Source organism: Patiria miniata, unplaced genomic scaffold (genome assembly GCF_015706575.1).
Source record: "Patiria miniata isolate m_02_andy unplaced genomic scaffold, ASM1570657v1 HiC_scaffold_22, whole genome shotgun sequence".
Classification (NCBI taxonomy): Eukaryota; Metazoa; Echinodermata; class Asteroidea; order Valvatida; family Asterinidae; genus Patiria; species Patiria miniata.
The window spans coordinates 13,806,283-13,822,422 of record NW_024037061.1 but is presented as its reverse complement, the minus strand read 5'-3'; the positions used below and the strand labels follow the sequence as shown (position 1 = coordinate 13,822,422).

At 41.8% G+C, this 16,140-nt stretch overlaps 3 protein-coding genes across 3 annotated transcripts; 1 reads left to right on the top strand and 2 right to left on the bottom strand.

Moving 5' to 3' along the window:
- Positions 1–2,093: 2,093 nt before the first annotated feature.
- LOC119729923 (tripartite motif-containing protein 5-like) lies at positions 2,094–5,287 on the bottom strand. Its single transcript, XM_038202705.1, has 2 exons — positions 5,132–5,287; positions 2,094–4,281 (listed from the first exon to the last, which is right to left on the bottom strand). Exon 2 carries the CDS (start codon positions 4,250–4,252, stop codon positions 3,077–3,079), a length of 1,176 nt encoding a protein of 391 aa, XP_038058633.1. The 5' UTR covers positions 4,253–4,281; positions 5,132–5,287; the 3' UTR covers positions 2,094–3,076.
- Positions 5,288–8,464: 3,177 nt separating this feature from the next.
- Positions 8,465–10,432, bottom strand: LOC119730098 (E3 ubiquitin-protein ligase TRIM33-like). The gene has a single exon (XM_038202881.1). The coding sequence runs from the start codon at positions 10,430–10,432 to the stop codon at positions 8,465–8,467; it is 1,968 nt and encodes a 655-aa protein (XP_038058809.1).
- A 2,651-nt stretch (positions 10,433–13,083) lies between these two features.
- LOC119730898 lies at positions 13,084–15,824 on the top strand (the record flags this gene model as incomplete). The annotated part of the gene is given in 4 exon segments (XM_038203962.1): positions 13,084–13,997; positions 14,418–14,616; positions 15,212–15,290; positions 15,734–15,824. Coding segments are annotated over 4 exon segments (1,132 nt in total), but the record flags the coding sequence as incomplete, so codon positions are not given.
- Between the last annotated feature and the right edge of the window lie 316 nt (positions 15,825–16,140).

Sequence of the window (16,140 nt, the reverse complement as noted above, 5' to 3'; positions counted from 1 at the left end):
TCTGTTGCACATGCATGCGTCTGAGAAATGACTATGACTCAACAACAGACATTTCTCACACCAGGACACCCCCACGTGTTGTTGCAGTGTGTCGGGAAATTCCCATTTCTATTTATAGCAGGTGACACCAGAGGGGGAAGTCATGGATAAAGTCATTGTATGTTCAGTAGAGCCTGCAAGTTCACCCTGAAAGTTCAGTGCCTGAAATTTAGTTGGGCACCATTTGCAGACGATGTGTAACAATTTTGTAATTGTGTGTCTGGAAGCCAGACTGAGGGAGCGATGGTCGTGTATCTGGAACCTGTAAACGCTTTTTAATTAGCGCAATATGAAAGGGAGCAGACTAATGACCAACCTGACAGCCCATGCACGATGTTGATGCATGGTCTGACCATGGAGCGGTCTGACATTACCGTTTTCTCTGATTTTTGTCTTGAGTCTTGACGATCCAAAATTCCCTAAGAATGCTCGTGTCGGGTCGGTCGAGATCGTAAGTGGGTGCAGAATTTTGAAGCCATATGGCTTGGCCTTATACTGATCGAGGTCACATCAAGCTCCACCTTGTAGGATATTTTTGAGAGTATGAAGGGGATCGGAGCGTCATATCTGCAACATCAGCCGACATGTGAAGAAGAAAAAGTAGGGGAAACAAACCGCGTCGCCACACCACTTTTGGGGCAAGCTCCATACCAGAAACCGGAGACTTTTTTTGGCATTAATAATTTTGGCATAGAGCCCATTTTACAACTAGGCATCAATCTGCCCAGCTGGACAACAATTACATTATTGGAACAGAGGTATGGATAACCTCATTCATATTGGACGTGATCAGTGGTTCATACAAACAGAATCAATAGAAACATCACATACTGCTCAAGTCAGTATTCTGTCAATTGATTTTTAATAAAATTGTAAAATCACAATGGTAACACATTTTTTTTTAGTGGACTTCAGTGACGTATTTAGGCTTAAACGTCGTGGGGGTCATCTGCGGTGCATACATTTTTCAAGGGGACACTAAAGGCAAATTATATTTATTTTCAATGTTAAAGTTGCACAAAGAAATTGACTGGAGCTGGGTTTCATTCAGCGACATCCTGGTTTAAACACCGCTCCAGTCAATTTTATTGTTCAACTTTCAAATTATAACAATGCACCTAGCTAGTCAGATTCCCTTTGAGGTTAATTTGAAGAAAAAAAAGATGTTCACTTTTGTTAAATTCAAGATTTAAAACGGAGGGCACCCGGGGGCACGGACATCTGTTGGGGGAGGGCACGTCCCCCGGCCCCGCGGTGCCCCCCTCACCGTGCCCCCTCCCCCCGTGCCACAAAAAAATTATGTCCACAAAAACAAGACAATTAAGTAAAACTGAAATCGATAAACGCTTTTTTTTTTCAGTATCGTTTGATTAGCACGTTTGATTACAATAAACACGTCACAAAGACTGGTTGAAACTTCAATTATTTAAATCGTATAAATGCGATTTTCAATAAAAAAAAAATTAGACGTTTGATATTTAGGTTGGTATCTATGTGGCATTTCACTGCTTTTTAATCCATTTACTTGCGAGGTTGTAGGGGTTTGTTTTGGAAAGTTTTTGTCTTGACGTACGTGCAACCAATACATATATGCTATATAGGGTTGTGAGCAAATACAGTGTCTACGTTCTTTTTCCAGTGTTGTCGATATTTGGAATATAACATTCAACTTAGAACTTCGATAATGTGTACCGAGATATGTTAACTGATAACTGATGTTAAGTTGAAGTATCTACATGTCTTATACAGCAACGCTAAAATTAGGTAAATATAACGACGTAGCTGAGAATTGCATTACTAGATGCCCTGTGTATGTGACAAACCTTCATGTCGGTTGCCTCAAATTATTTTATTAAGTAGATTCTACTTAATAATAATAATAATAACTAATTCTTGTATAGCGCCAAATCCGTCAAAATTGACGCTCAAGGCGCTTCACAGAAATAAAATTAACCAGTTAGAATTTAAAAACAAACTAAAAATTATACAAAGGAAAGCTTTAAAATAACTAAATGAACATGAAAAGAATTGTCTAAAACAAGTAGGTTTACAAATTTAAATTGTAAAACAGGCAGATAAAAACGGACAGATACAGAACTTCAATCAAGTAAACAGAGAGAAGACCATGACAGAGAGAATTAACAGCATGACAGCCATAACGTACAAAATATCAATAAAAAAGTGACGCTCAAGGCGCTTTATCACAGAACTACAAATAAACCAGTTACGATTTAAATTTAAGTCTTAAAAACAACCTATAATTATGATTGTTTATAAGTAATAGGCTACTTACTAAAAAAAAGTGAGGTTGCAATAACTTAAATGTAAAGTGGGTTGCCTTAATAAGTAGATTTCGAAATGATTTGATTTAATCAATACTTAGGGCCTACTTTGAAACGGAAATGGCAATAAGTTAAACTAATTACAACAAGTTTAAATGACCATCGAGGAAGGAATCCCTCCATGAAATGATGGAACATAACTAAGGTAACAGAGTTGCCGCATTGAGTAGATCGATTCTTTACTGCTGACACGGCGGACACTTTGTAGAATACGCATAATACGTATTTCCAGCCGTAAATTTCTTGAACGTTTCCCCATGCAGTTCTGTCAGACGATTTAATATCGTGTTTCGTGTAATCATAAAATATACAAGTATACACAAAGCATTGACGTGCACGTTGTTTTCACAAGCACCGAAACAGCTCGATTTTTGAGAATCAAAATTTTCACCGCCGAAATTCATACTCGCAAGAATAACACAAAACGGCCTAAAACACCATACGTACCACCCCCATCTTATCGACGCTCCTGTGCGTAAATTTTTAAATTGATATGACCCGCTACGGAGGTTGTAAGGACAATGACGCGATACCGTATAAAATCTGAGTGAGTTGAGGCTGAGGCAGTGTGCACGTTCAGCACTTGGTCGGGACGATCAAGAGGTAGGAATCTTTTTAGGGGGGCTGTCAATGTTCATAAATGTCCATTTTAAACCCCAAAAAAGGATGCTGTTTAAGTGAAGTTGCATGCCTGATTACACAGGGTGATATATGCTAACAGACTCCCGTGCAGCCACTACCAAATCACCGTTTGGTGTGAGCGTGATACCTCGCGGTGAGCCGCATCCCTTGATCACGCACCCGATGTGCTCGCCATCGGCACTGAATCGGTGAATCTCACCGCCCGATGATGACCAATCAACATTCATGGCGACGTAAATGTCACCGTCTTTGTCACAGCACACCCCTGCAGGGCCCATGGAATCAGGACAGTCGCTGGGCATACCTACTGCGAATATCTCATCGCCGTTGGTATCTATCGACCGTAACTTTTTCCACCTAAGGTAAGAGTAAATCAAGCGTTGCTTGTAGCAGGTCATGTGCTCACTGACCTTTTGGTCGGACAGTGTGTCGATTAAGGATCCATCTGAGGAAAAGAGAACTATGTTTTGACGATAGCTACTTCCAATTGCAATCTGATTGTTTTCATTCACTGCCAGGCATGATGGTGCAATTATAACGTCCTCATCAAGGTCGAAATGGTGAAGGAGCTCCTTTTGCCGATTGTAGACCTTGACTTCAGGCTTATCATCGGAATAATTGAGAACAATCAGTTCGTCATCCTTGTTGACGGCCAATCGCCTAGGCTTTGTAAGACCTTTGATCTCGACTTCATGGCATAGCACAGGGGATTTGGGTTTACCTGACGCTAAAATGTGTATAAGCTTGCTCATTCCATATTGTACCGCAACGGCTACGTTGTCAGAAAATGCTGCAACATGGAAAGTATGTCTAAAAGTGTCTGAGCTTGGCCATTCAGGAATGTATCCTCCTACTTCTGTCTCCAATCGCCATTTCTCACTCAAACATTGGAACTCTAAAGATGATTCTGATGATCCTTGACCTTCCAGCAGCTCTTCCTGCTTTGCGACCTCCTCCACCAGGGAACTGAGTGTAAAGTCGCTGGGCAATTCTTCGACGTTATTACCTTTCAGCTTGGTGTCCCCCCTGCACACGGGGCACTTAAGCATGGAACTGTACGGATTCACTCTCTCCTTCAGCTCAACGAGGCATTCCAGGCAGAAACTGTGAAGACACTCCAGCATTTTGGGTTCAGTGAATCGATTGGAGCAGATGCTGCATTCCAGGTGTCCCTCACTGATCTTAGCTAACACCGACTTGGCCGTCATCGCAGACGTATGGGTCGCCATCCTTAAACTTGATTGCAGCCGTCTCAGGTCTGTGAAAATGAAAGAATGGAAATAATCCCCTCGTCTGGATTCTTTTGTTTTCTACGACTTTACCTGAAATCAATGGTCAATAACCACAACGCACAAGCGCGTCATTCAACGAAACCAGATTTTAACGCTTCTTGTGTCACAATGGAAAGACTGACTGTAGGCTACTTTAACGGAAAGTGTGATTGAGCATGATTATAAGCAAAAGGTTTGGTGGAGTGGGAGGAGTAGAAAGGTTCCCGGGGAAACCGTTCACATAAAAACACTGGACTACACTGCGCTACCGTTTCACATGAACAAAGGCCTGTCAAAAGTGAGGGCAAACAAGCTCTTTTTTGTATAGGGATCTTTGAATTAAAGACAAAGTGTCCGAGATAAAAGTGTTTTGTTTGTTTATTTAATTGTTTTATTATGATCGGCAAAAGACCAGCGTCTACGATCTGCAAAAGACCAGCGTCTGTCCATGTCAGCGGACCGCCCCTAGTATTAATTGTAAGCACATCGAAAACTCTACCACAATGCAGTAACGTTTCTGTGCATTTAAGCTGAGCGCAAAATCTTCATAGACGCGTGGGAGAGATCATTGCGTGAGCCAGTGAAAGCATAGATTCATTTACACACCAGTTTTCATCGGTTGCTGTGTGTTACCATTCAGCACTCCAGACTCAAGAACCATCGAGTTTCAAGCAAATGGGTCTGGGAGCTAGATACGCCATTGTTTAACAATACAATTCCCGGATGTCCGCGCCCGTCCACGGGCCACATTGGTTTTTGACCATAAATGTCCATAATTCACAAAAGATTTCATTCTCTGGAATCAGTCTTAAAAGATGAAGATAATTTCACACTTACCCCAGAAGATAATTTTTCCTGTAGGCCCTAGCTATACGTCTGTTGCCAGTTGATACTCTTTTCCTGCTGCTGAGCAATGGTCATAGATATATAACAGCGATTTACGACTCAACATACATTTCTCACAGTAGGAAACGTATACGTGTTGTTGCAGTGTGTCGGTAATTCCCAAATCTATTTATCGAGGGTAACACAATTGTAGGGGTCTATAAAGATATATACTCAGTTGCCACATGCAGTGAATCCTATATATAGTCTAGTTCCAAGATCAAAGATCGTCTGATCAGGGAAACAAACAGCAGGGGGACCTACACAGCATATACATAGCCTTTTGACTATGATGGAAACAATGGGTTTTTTCACGTACAATATTGATACGCAACGGGTTACATTATAATAAAGTTTAGCTACACTGCACAAGGCATATTGTGTTCGTGTGAGTGTCACTGAAATTGGGCGTAAAGGGCCCATGTAGTGTATTTGTAAAGCTATCCTTCAAACTGCACCTTTGTTTCCCATTTAACCTTATTTTCAATTTTCGTTCTGCCATTTTTAAGAGTATTTTACGTCATTTTTGCATTGTCAAATTGCACATTCTGAGCAAAAGTGTAATGTCATTTCAGGCAGAAACCTTCAATGTTAATACAGCTGTTGCAGCAAGGAAAATTGGGGATATTCTGCTGCGTATTTCCTTGGCTATTCGTTGTGTTTGTACATGGCAGTAAGCCAATGAGCACACTTTTCTTACAAAATGGTTGGCATAGAGCAAATTTTCGGGTTCACAAATTGAACAGAAAACCCTTAAACTGAACGGGAATTCCTGAACTGACATCATGACAACAGCTCCCTCACTTGTCAGGAATTAAATGGGCAAAAGAAAGAAGTACGGTTTTCAAAACAATTATGTCAAGCAGTGGCGTAGCCACGGGGGGGGGGGCGTGGGGGGCGACAGCCCCCCCCCCCATGAAACCTTGTCGCCCCCCCAGTCGCCCCCCCCACCACTGAGATTTTGAGTTTCTTAAAAAAAGTATCATTGATCTACATGACGCCCCCTTATGAAATGTTCCAGCCCCCCCCCCAGCGCCCCCCCCCCCCCCCCCCCCCCCCACTGAAAAATTCCTGGCTACGCCACTGATGTCAAGTATAGTTTTCATACATTTAAGAAGAGTAGAAAGTTGCACAAAATATGTTACTCTGTAAAATTCATGTCGTGGATCCCGTAAATAATATTTCTAGTCTGACTTGTTGACTGGAAAATTGGCTGTGAATGGGTATACTCAGGGCAGCTAAAATTATCGTTTATAGCGACAAGATTTTCTGTCAATTTTCAAGAACTATAAAACGAAGAATCAGTGTTTAGGCCACGTAATCTTCAGACCGCACACGGAAAATGAGTAACTTTTGTCCCAGCAAATCTTTGAAAAGGAATAGACGAATATGTTAAGGAGAATACACGAGAAAGTGTGGATTCGTAATTTAAGAATTCATGAGGCGCGAAGCGCCGAGTGAATTCGTAAATTAAGAATCCACACTTGCGAGTGTATTCTTCGACTTAAACCATTCCGTCAACAGAAGAATTGGAAAGAATGCTGCAACCTGACGCCACTTTTTTTCTTCATATATCATCTCAATGAGGGTCATTTGTTGCAAAAATGATGATAAGTCATGAATCTGGGACTGAGAAATGTTTCCAATTTTGTTAGGAAATACTTGAAATGACTCTCCTTAGACTTTGTACACAAGCGCGGAAGTGGCGTCAGGTTGCAACATTTTTCGCCACGCCCGTACAACCAAGTCATTTTGTGTGTACAGGCTCCTTACGTCAAAATGGATAGTTCAGACGACGATTTCTTTCTGACTGAAAGTAGTTTTTGCAGATCTGACTGTGAAGATGCATTGGTAAATTTTCGGAAAGCAAATTTTCACGCAGACGGTCCTATTCATGCTCATTATGGAGACAATATTATTGTCCGACGTTCAGAGTATGGATTCGTAATTCCGAATCCACACTTTACTAAAGATTCGTCATTCCGAATCCACACTTTGTGACCAGTGTAAGAGATTCGTACATCCGAATCCACACTTTTAACAATAGTGCGACGTCATAGCAATGGTTTAAGGGCACGTAATCACATAAATGGTTGCGAAAGTGTTGTGCACGCGATTGTACAGAGCAACTGGTCCTGTACGCAGTAGGCCTATCTGAAAAAAAACATAGCTAAACCTTCACTGTACGTTGGTCACGTGACCATGGAAATTTGTCTAAATTGAATACCTGATGGGTTCAGACAAAGAGAACATGGTTTTGCATCACTAAACTAATTTATTTGAAATGACCAAAATTCATTACATTCTCTTCACATGTAAGTATATCTACAACATTATCCCGCTACAATGGACTTGATGTACCATTATCAAAGGCATTTTAACAGAAGATGGTGGCCATTGTGAAAAATGGCGACCATTTGTATCTCAGAGGAAATCTGCGATGGCCCTATAGGCCCAATAGCTAAAAAAGCAATTACTGCATGCCAAATATCATGCTTCTATCATCAAAGACACGATTTATTTACATAATTATGAACTATACCTCGTCATTATGATGTACACATATTCAGGTTGCTTAGATCCACTTTTTGACAAGATCGTGACCGACTGGTCCAAAGCACCAAACTTGGCAGATAGTTTCTTATAGCCATGTAGAAAATATTTAGAAGGGGTGATACATGAAATCCTTTTTGGAAAGGGTGCCTAATCTGCATAAATCATAAATGGCCACCGCAGTATACATCTATTTACATATTTTGGCATTCTTTGTTTAAATATATGACCTCGATAACGTTAGGCTAGTCACTAAAAAAAAAAAAATATGAAACACCAAAGAGTTAACCTAATCGATAGCCGTATTTAAAGCCAGAACTATTTAATCCATCATTAAGCCCCATCTACAACTACGAGGAAGCATCTCACTAATGAAACTTTTAAATCGAGTATGTTTAAATTGCTATCAACGAAAAGCTGAGACCTTCTTAAAGGATGAAGCTATTTTGTTTCCTTGAATAAGGCAAAATGAAGTTAAACGTATAGATTGCCCTACTTCTCTCCTTAACTTCGTGCAAATAAAACTAAAATATCATAAATTTTTGGAAATCCTAATTTAATTAACTGCGAAATTGTTGCACTCAAAACTGTACACAATTATTCTCTTTAACAATATGTACACCATCTGACCATCACTGACAATACATGGTTATTGCTAATCGGGTCCGAGTTGGACATGGTCCGAGTTGCTTTTGGTCTAAGAGGTCTTTGTGGTCTTTGGGGAAAGGACAGTTATTTACAGTGAAAGATGTGAACTGAATTCCCCGCAGCCACCACCAGACTGTCCTCCTTTGCAGAAAATGCGATACCGCGTGGGGAGCCGCAGTCCTGAACCAGGCACCGGACGTATTTACCGTCTAGGCCAAAGTGATGGATTTCCCCACTGGAGGACCCGAGCCCACAGACGGCCAAGTAGATGCTGCCATCCCCGCCGCAGCAAACCCCGGCAGGCCCCCAGTTCCGGGCCATGCTCTGGTTGGTATCCACGCAGAAGACGAGCTTGCCGTGGTAGTCCACTGCAACTAGCTTCTTCCTGTCCCAGTTGGTGAAAATGAGCCTCTGCCTAGAGGCCGTCAGGTTCTCGATGGTCATGGCGGCGGGCACTCTCCTCAGTAGAGACCCATTCGGATGATGCAGGGAGATCTGCTCAGTTTTCTCGTATCCCACTGCAATTAGATTACCATCGTCCACGGCCAGGCACGTGGGTTTGCTGTGCGGCCCTTGAGCGGGTGTGAACTGATGAACGAGCTTGTACATGCGCTTCCGATCGAAGATCTTCACGAAAGGGCCGTCCAGCGTCAGAAGCTGATCGTTCTTGTTCACTGCAACGCAAACTGGATTTGAACAGTTGGGTTGCAATGAGATTGCGTTAGACTCGAGGTTGGATGGCTGGATTTCAACCAGCCTTTTGTGCGCAGTGTCTGCCACAACGATCTCGCCGGTTGAGTAAATCCCGACGTTGCAAGCCCATCTGAAACCAGTCCGTGTTGGGCCAAACGTCTGGACTCGTGCCTTGAGTTCCCACTTACGGTCTTTTGTGCTGACAGGTTGATGTAAATCGTCTGATTTTAATCTTGGTCTAGCTTCTGGCTTGTCCAGCAGTCTTCCAAGTGGCAGTACGTCCCGGCCCCAGATTTCAAAGTCCAAGAATGACAGCTTGCTAGAAAACTTCCCTTGCTGCTTTCCAATCAGGTCTCTCTGCGACTGCAAGAGAGTCTGCAGTTCTTGCAAGATTCTGTGCCTGAGATGCACAATGGCGTGGCAACCCAGTTGGGACATTAGTTGGTTTACCTCATCCAGTTTGTGTCCTGCTTCGCTCACCTCCTTGCGGCTTGTAGCTTTAACACTTTCAAATGTCTCGACTCTGTCATTGTAGATCGTCACTGCCTCTTGCTTCAGTCTCTGCTCCTCTCCTCTGATCGTTGCAATTTCCTTGTCCGCTTTCTCTGAGATTTTCCTCTTGGTGATTTCAAACATGGCATCCAATTTCTGCTGGGACTTGTGTACGTCCTCCACCCCGATTCTCATTAGTTCTGTTATGGTCTCTTTCACTTTTGTAGCCAGGTCCTTTACGTCTCTCTTGCACTTTTCCAAAGCCTCCGGCAGGCCAATTTGGTGATGTCCTCCGTGATGCAAATCAAAGCAGATTTTGCAAACGAGCATCTCGCACGTGTTGCAGTAGAAGCGGAGAGTCTGATCTGGATGCTCACCACATTTTGGCTCATCTCTCTGTTTGCGAACTTCTCCCAATCGAAGCTGTGTCAGCGTGCAGATTTGATGCGCTTTCATCAGCGCCAGGCGCTGGTGAGCTCGTTGGCATTCTTCGCAGAGGAAATGATCGCAGTCCATGCACTTTGATACGGCCTTCATCTTCTCATCGCAGGCTTGACATTTGACCTCTAACCCTTGACCTTGCACGAGTTGATCCTGTAGCGTAAACCCACTCAGGGTACTTAATATAAAGTCATCTGGTAAATGTTTAACGTCATCATCATCTTCTGCCTCAGTTCCACGCCCACACGTAGGACACGTTAGCTTGGTAACCCGCGCGTCTTCTTGGCGTTGTCTGAGCTGAAGGAGACATTTCAGGCAGAAACTGTGTGAACAGTCGAGAATTTTGGGTTCCTCGAAACGGTTCCTGCATATGGAACATTCTTGGATCTTGCCCAAGAATGATTCAACTGACGCACTGGATGCCATTCTAGGTCACCTTACTGCTTCTGTAATAAAACAAGAGAGATTTTGGAAAGAATTATAAAAAGCCCAATTTTATGGAATTCCATTACTGCCACGTACGCGGCGCATGTGTAGCACTGTTGCCTGGGTCATCAGCCACTTCCGCCGTCAACGACGCAAAGTCGCGTCGTGCCGTCGCATAGTCGCGTTGTGCCGTCGCATTGTCGCGTCGTGCTGTCGCATTGCCGCATTTTCGCACAGTCGCATTAGTTTCGGGTCCTCAGCCACTTCGCGTCATGTCGTCGCATAGTCTTGTCGTAGTCACGTTCCCACTTTGTCTGGCTGGGCAATGTGGGAATTCCAATACTGCCCGGAAAGAAGGAATACATCCAAAATTTACATATTGACAATTGTACGAAGTTTTCAACGTACTTTGATGATTGTCATGCGAACATTGACACAGAAGCATACTGTGCCCATTCCAAACGGCCAAAAATGTCCATTGTTAATATTCCTTCATTGCTATGCTACTGAACCTGGTCAAAGTCTGAATTTGCGTCCATTTAGATGTAATTACTACAGATAAGGGGTGTTGAACCTACATCGCGCAACTACTGAACCTATTAAGCAACATTCAACACCCCTTATCTATAGCAAATTGCATCAGAATTTACCGAAATTCCCACTTTACCAGGGGATGATAGTAGGGCAATGTGGGAATATTACCAATGGGTACATTGAACATCCCTTATCTACAGCAAATTACATCAGTTTTTCACTCACTATAGTACAGCATTACTGTCTTGTGGTTGATTACTAGTCTTGTATGTGCTAGACTTAGTATAGAGTTGGATAGACTTGTGATTACTTCATGTAACTATAGTACCCAAAGCAACATATTTGTTTTTCTTTGGGAGACTGCTCAATTACTACTCCAGTATACACGTAACGCCCCTGCTTTAATACGGAACTACAAATGTTTCTGGGTGTGTTATTTCCTAAAGACCCATCGCATACACTTTGAATTTCGTTTACGTGGGATGCAATGACTTCTCTTGTAATCGTTTATTTCGTAGTAGCCCTACATTCTTTTTTTTTCTTTCACGAATGAACACATAATTTTCTGCACACAGGCCTTTCCGCACCGTACCAATATTTACAACTAGCAAAAATGTGTCACAGTGTGTTAACTCTTACCTTCAAGAAGAGATGTTTCAGAAGTCCACAGAGGGTTAAACAGAGTCAGGGCCGATCTCAGTTACCAGCCGAAACGCTTGCAGAATGCTAGACGGCAGTTGATAAAAAATAAAATCGCGGGAAATCAGGGGACAGTCCCAATCTATTTTAAGCTGAAAAGATGTAACAATGCTTTATGTATTCTGTTGACCTAGGTGTCAAAGGTAGGTTTACCCTCGATGTCGTCGGAACAAAAGATTTGAAAGGAAGGCTGAAAAATATTCCTGGGAGTATTTCGACATGGTGCAGTCAACTGAAACTCTATGTATTTGGCTTTAGCTGCAAGCAGGTTCGCTTGTTGCTCATACTTCCTATGTTTGTTTGTGTTTATTTGTTTCCTTTCATTTCTCTCTTTCATGTCTCTTGGTGGTCGGTTGGTCTGTCCCCGGGAAATTGACCAAAACTAGACCCCATGAGTTCTCAATTTTTATTTCAAAAAAATAAATAAATAAATAAAATGAATACTTAACAAAAATTGTTTGTAACGATTGGGAAAGATGTTTATGAAAAGTTTGTAAAAGGAGGCAAAATACGTACAGTAAGGTTATAGTCACGTGGTATTTATCACAAATCGCTACAAATCAAATCCAGGTATGCATTTAAAGCATGGTGTTCTATTATGTGCCATCGGCGTCGCATTTTTGGGCGTCGCATTTTCAGCTCTGGCAAGGATCATTTTGATAGATTTCATGCAAGAAGGCCAGGAATAGTTGTGCACTCGCACTTGTTTATCTTGTTTGTCCTTTTTCTTCGTCCAACAACAAACTTTGCGGTAACGATAATTCGCTGTGTGTCGAATAATTCATGAAGTCCAAATTTCATAGGACACCGCCCTTAAAATGCGCGTAGTAGCGTTTGTGCATTGTCCAATGCGCGCGCGCATCATATTCAGTAGAATAACCATTATCCACACGCGTATCAAATCCAATGTGCGTATTGTGCGCGCATGTATTTGCTTTCAAATTTCCTGCGCAAATCGATCACGTTCAGTCTGCTGCTACATCCTGTCAACTCTCGGTAAGTGGACACAATTGCATTCTGTTTTCGACAGATTTACCGATCATTTTGGTTGAATTACAAAGAACCCATTAATTTTACGTGCCAATTAAAGAATTTTTATTCCTTCAGAACGTCACTAAAACAGTTTGTCCCAGAGTCAATAAGCGCTTCATAAACTGAACCATTTGTGCTTTTCAAATTTCAGTGTTGTGACCAAGATCAGAATGTGTTCCACTTGTTGCTTAAACTAGCGGCGGTTTGCGTAATATTTTGTTAATCTCAAACTTCTCAGTCTTCTTGTAAGTGAAGCACAAATTAATAGGCCTAAATGGCACAACGGAATGGAATCTAGGTTAAAAAAAAAAACCCATAGGCCTAATTTGAAAAGTTGTTGTAGAACGCATGCGCATAATTGTATTTGTGACGTCATTATTGAAAAATTCATATCCAAGTTACACGGGTGCACAAAGTTTGTGTTGTTATCAACATTAGGTCAGAATAGTATTTGCGTTTCTTGAAGACAGTTCGTCTGAATTCTACGGAGACTTTTGCTTGAGTTTCATACAGCGATTAATAGCGAAATCTTTCGACATGTTTGACCAACCACAGCAGTGGCTTTTGGTTTTGACTTTCAGCATGTTGACTGGGCCGTTTTTCGAGCCCAACCCGGAGCCCAAACCACCGGCACCGAACCCCTGGCAGCCACCGTGTCAGTTCAACTCCACACGCGGTATGTTGCCGATTGGATCCAACAACAAGACGCATGGTCCTCTGGTCGAGCAGGCGGAGCCATTACTCGGCCATCACCAGGACATCGTCATGCCGAATATCAGCCGGTTGGTGACGGAGCCGGTCCGCCTGGTGGTCGCGGACCCGCTCTTTCCCGCCCTAGCGGTGGAAGCAGCACCACCACTCATGGCACCAGCTCGACCTAGCAGCGTCGTGTTTAACAGCAGCCTCTTGACGATGAAGGCCGTCCGTCCAGAAATATTGGACATGCCCTTCCTGCCTCCAGCAGCACTACCACCGATATCTCAAACTGCAGCATCACGTCCACCGCTTCGTCACATACTTCCAAGCCGGATGTCACTCGTCATCAAAGTGCTCTGTTCTAGTGTTGGTGTCTACTTCATCAGCGACCTGATGGTCGTCCTGTCTGCCGTCCTTTCCACCTTCGGCGGCATGACTCGGAAGATTAAGGCGGCCTTCTCCTGCCTGAAGGATTGGATCTTTGCCAAGATAAAGATGATCCAGTGGCTGCATCTGAGACCTCATCCATCCAACTTAGAGGTCGTACTGGTTGAGCCATCTCAGCTCCCAGGAAATCCGGAGGAAGACGACAGTAATACGACAGGTTAGTTTAACCACGCTGAAGTTAAATATGTATCTTATTTTTTTATATTTCTCCTGGCACTGATTTTGTTTGTTTGTTCGGTATTTTTTCGCTGTCTTAAAAGTTTCAAACTTTTAATAATTGAAGTTAATACAAAATGACCGAAACCTACATGTATTATGTTTTTGATTTGTTCAGGTAAACATTTTTGTGACAAAGATCTTAAAATGAACAATACATTATCAACTTTTGCTACTTCATTCTTATTCATTCTGACTCCATCTGTTTCCTTACCAAAATTATCTTTCAACGACATGTCCTCTCCAATGATGTTTTCAGGCTCTGAATCCCCAGTTCTTTTGTCTTTCCAAATGCCAAGTCGAAACTGCCATTCAATGATGAATAGTTTTAATCCGTTCTCATCTTTGTTAATTTCGACAGAGACCGAAGTGACTAATTCACGCCCAATAGAAGGGAGAGTGACGGTGATTTTCCCAGCTCCTCGGCGGCTCGTTAACTCGGAACCACAAGAAGACAAAGAGGAAGGCAAAGAGGAGGACAAAGTGGAAGACAAACTGGAAGATAAAGAGGAACAGAACCCCTTGCCTCCAGACCCTCAAGAGAAAGACAGCGCCGATAAGTAAGTGTTGTCTTACATCTTTAGATATTGGTTTCAAGTGGTTTTAGATAAAAAAAAAAAAATTAAGTAGTTCTGACCTAACTAACTAGCCATAAACAAAGTTTCCTCCTTATAGAAAGTTGCCTGATTGCACTTCAGGAAAACACATCTGTTTTCCTTTTCATATCAATTCATTTGTTGAAGGGTATTCAGGCAACATTCGAAGACTAGATTCTTTTTTTTAAGAACTTGTCTTAAACTTTTTGTTTTCATTCACTTTTTATCTAAATTTTGACGGCTGGAACTGATATGAGCAAAAATAAATCACCTTTTGACGAGCTTTCATAAAACTTGAAATATATATGCGCAACGTATTTTCCACATGAATTGATTGATGAAAAATTGAAGTTTACTGATTAACCTTCAACGTAAAACCAATCGGTTCAATATGATGTTAGCAAATTAAAATGGAGCTACATGTATGTATATTTTCCCAAACTTTCACGTTTGCACAGAAGATTATGGCATCGTTATTTACTTTTCTTGAGAGGTTTTGTGCAGCGCCAACTATACAGAAAGATTCTAAGAATTGTTAAATTTTTGTGTCTAATTTCAGATCTGACTCTGACGACACCACGGAGGTTCTCGTACTCAAAGTGAAAAATGGTCTGATGGGCAGAGTTATTGGCAAAAAGGTAAAAAGAAATTCGAAACTACTCACTTCTCATAAATAGAATTCTGTATTGAATAATGTTTTGTTCAGTAAAAATCTGAAGTAATACTCGCCAAATTTTCGGCGTATTTTTCATTTATTTATTTATTTATATAAACGTTTTGAAGATTTCACATTTTCAGACTCTCATTTCGAAATCCTTGGAAATGATAATCCCAAAAATATAAGATCCCGACAAATTTGGGGGTCTCAATTCACTCTCGCTTGTTCGCCGACCTGTACTAGTGTTGCAAGCATGCCAAATATTCTCTGAATGTTCTGCACTGATGAAAAAAACCCAGATTATTCATCAATTTTCATCAACGGATCTTCGAGGCATATTTTTTTTCGGATAGCTCTGGAGCAAGTTAGGAAAGTCATTATTTCTGTACAAATTGTTTTGGTTTGTTTTGTTCGGCCGTGCAGGGCTGCATCGTGAAAACCATGAAGAGAGACCTGAACCTGTGCATCATGTATGGCAATCTGGATGTGGGATGTTCCTTCTTCCGTGTGGAAGGTACAAATCCAGGCAAATTCAAAAAACTTTACCCAAAACTTGCTTGCCGAATTAAAGGGCATATAATTATGTAATGTTATTTTTGATAACGCAAACCTTGAAGATGCGCCTGTGTGTCCCAATTAACCTTACTTTCAATTTTCATTTTGCCATTTTTTAAAGGCTTTTTGGTGCGTTTTTTTGTTTTGATGCTAATGCGAATTTCCATATTCATGAGCAAAAGCGTGATGTCATTTCAGGCAAAAACCTAAATGTTACAGCCATTTCAGCACCACCATTTGCCAAAATTTTGGGATATTTTGAAGTCGTAAATTTT

Coding starts and splice junctions, on each gene's coding strand:
- LOC119729923 (XM_038202705.1), bottom strand. CDS start 4,252: ATGGCGACCCATACGTCTGCGATGACGGCCAAGTCGGTGTTAGCTAAG.
- LOC119730098 (XM_038202881.1), bottom strand. CDS start 10,432: ATGGCATCCAGTGCGTCAGTTGAATCATTCTTGGGCAAGATCCAAGAA.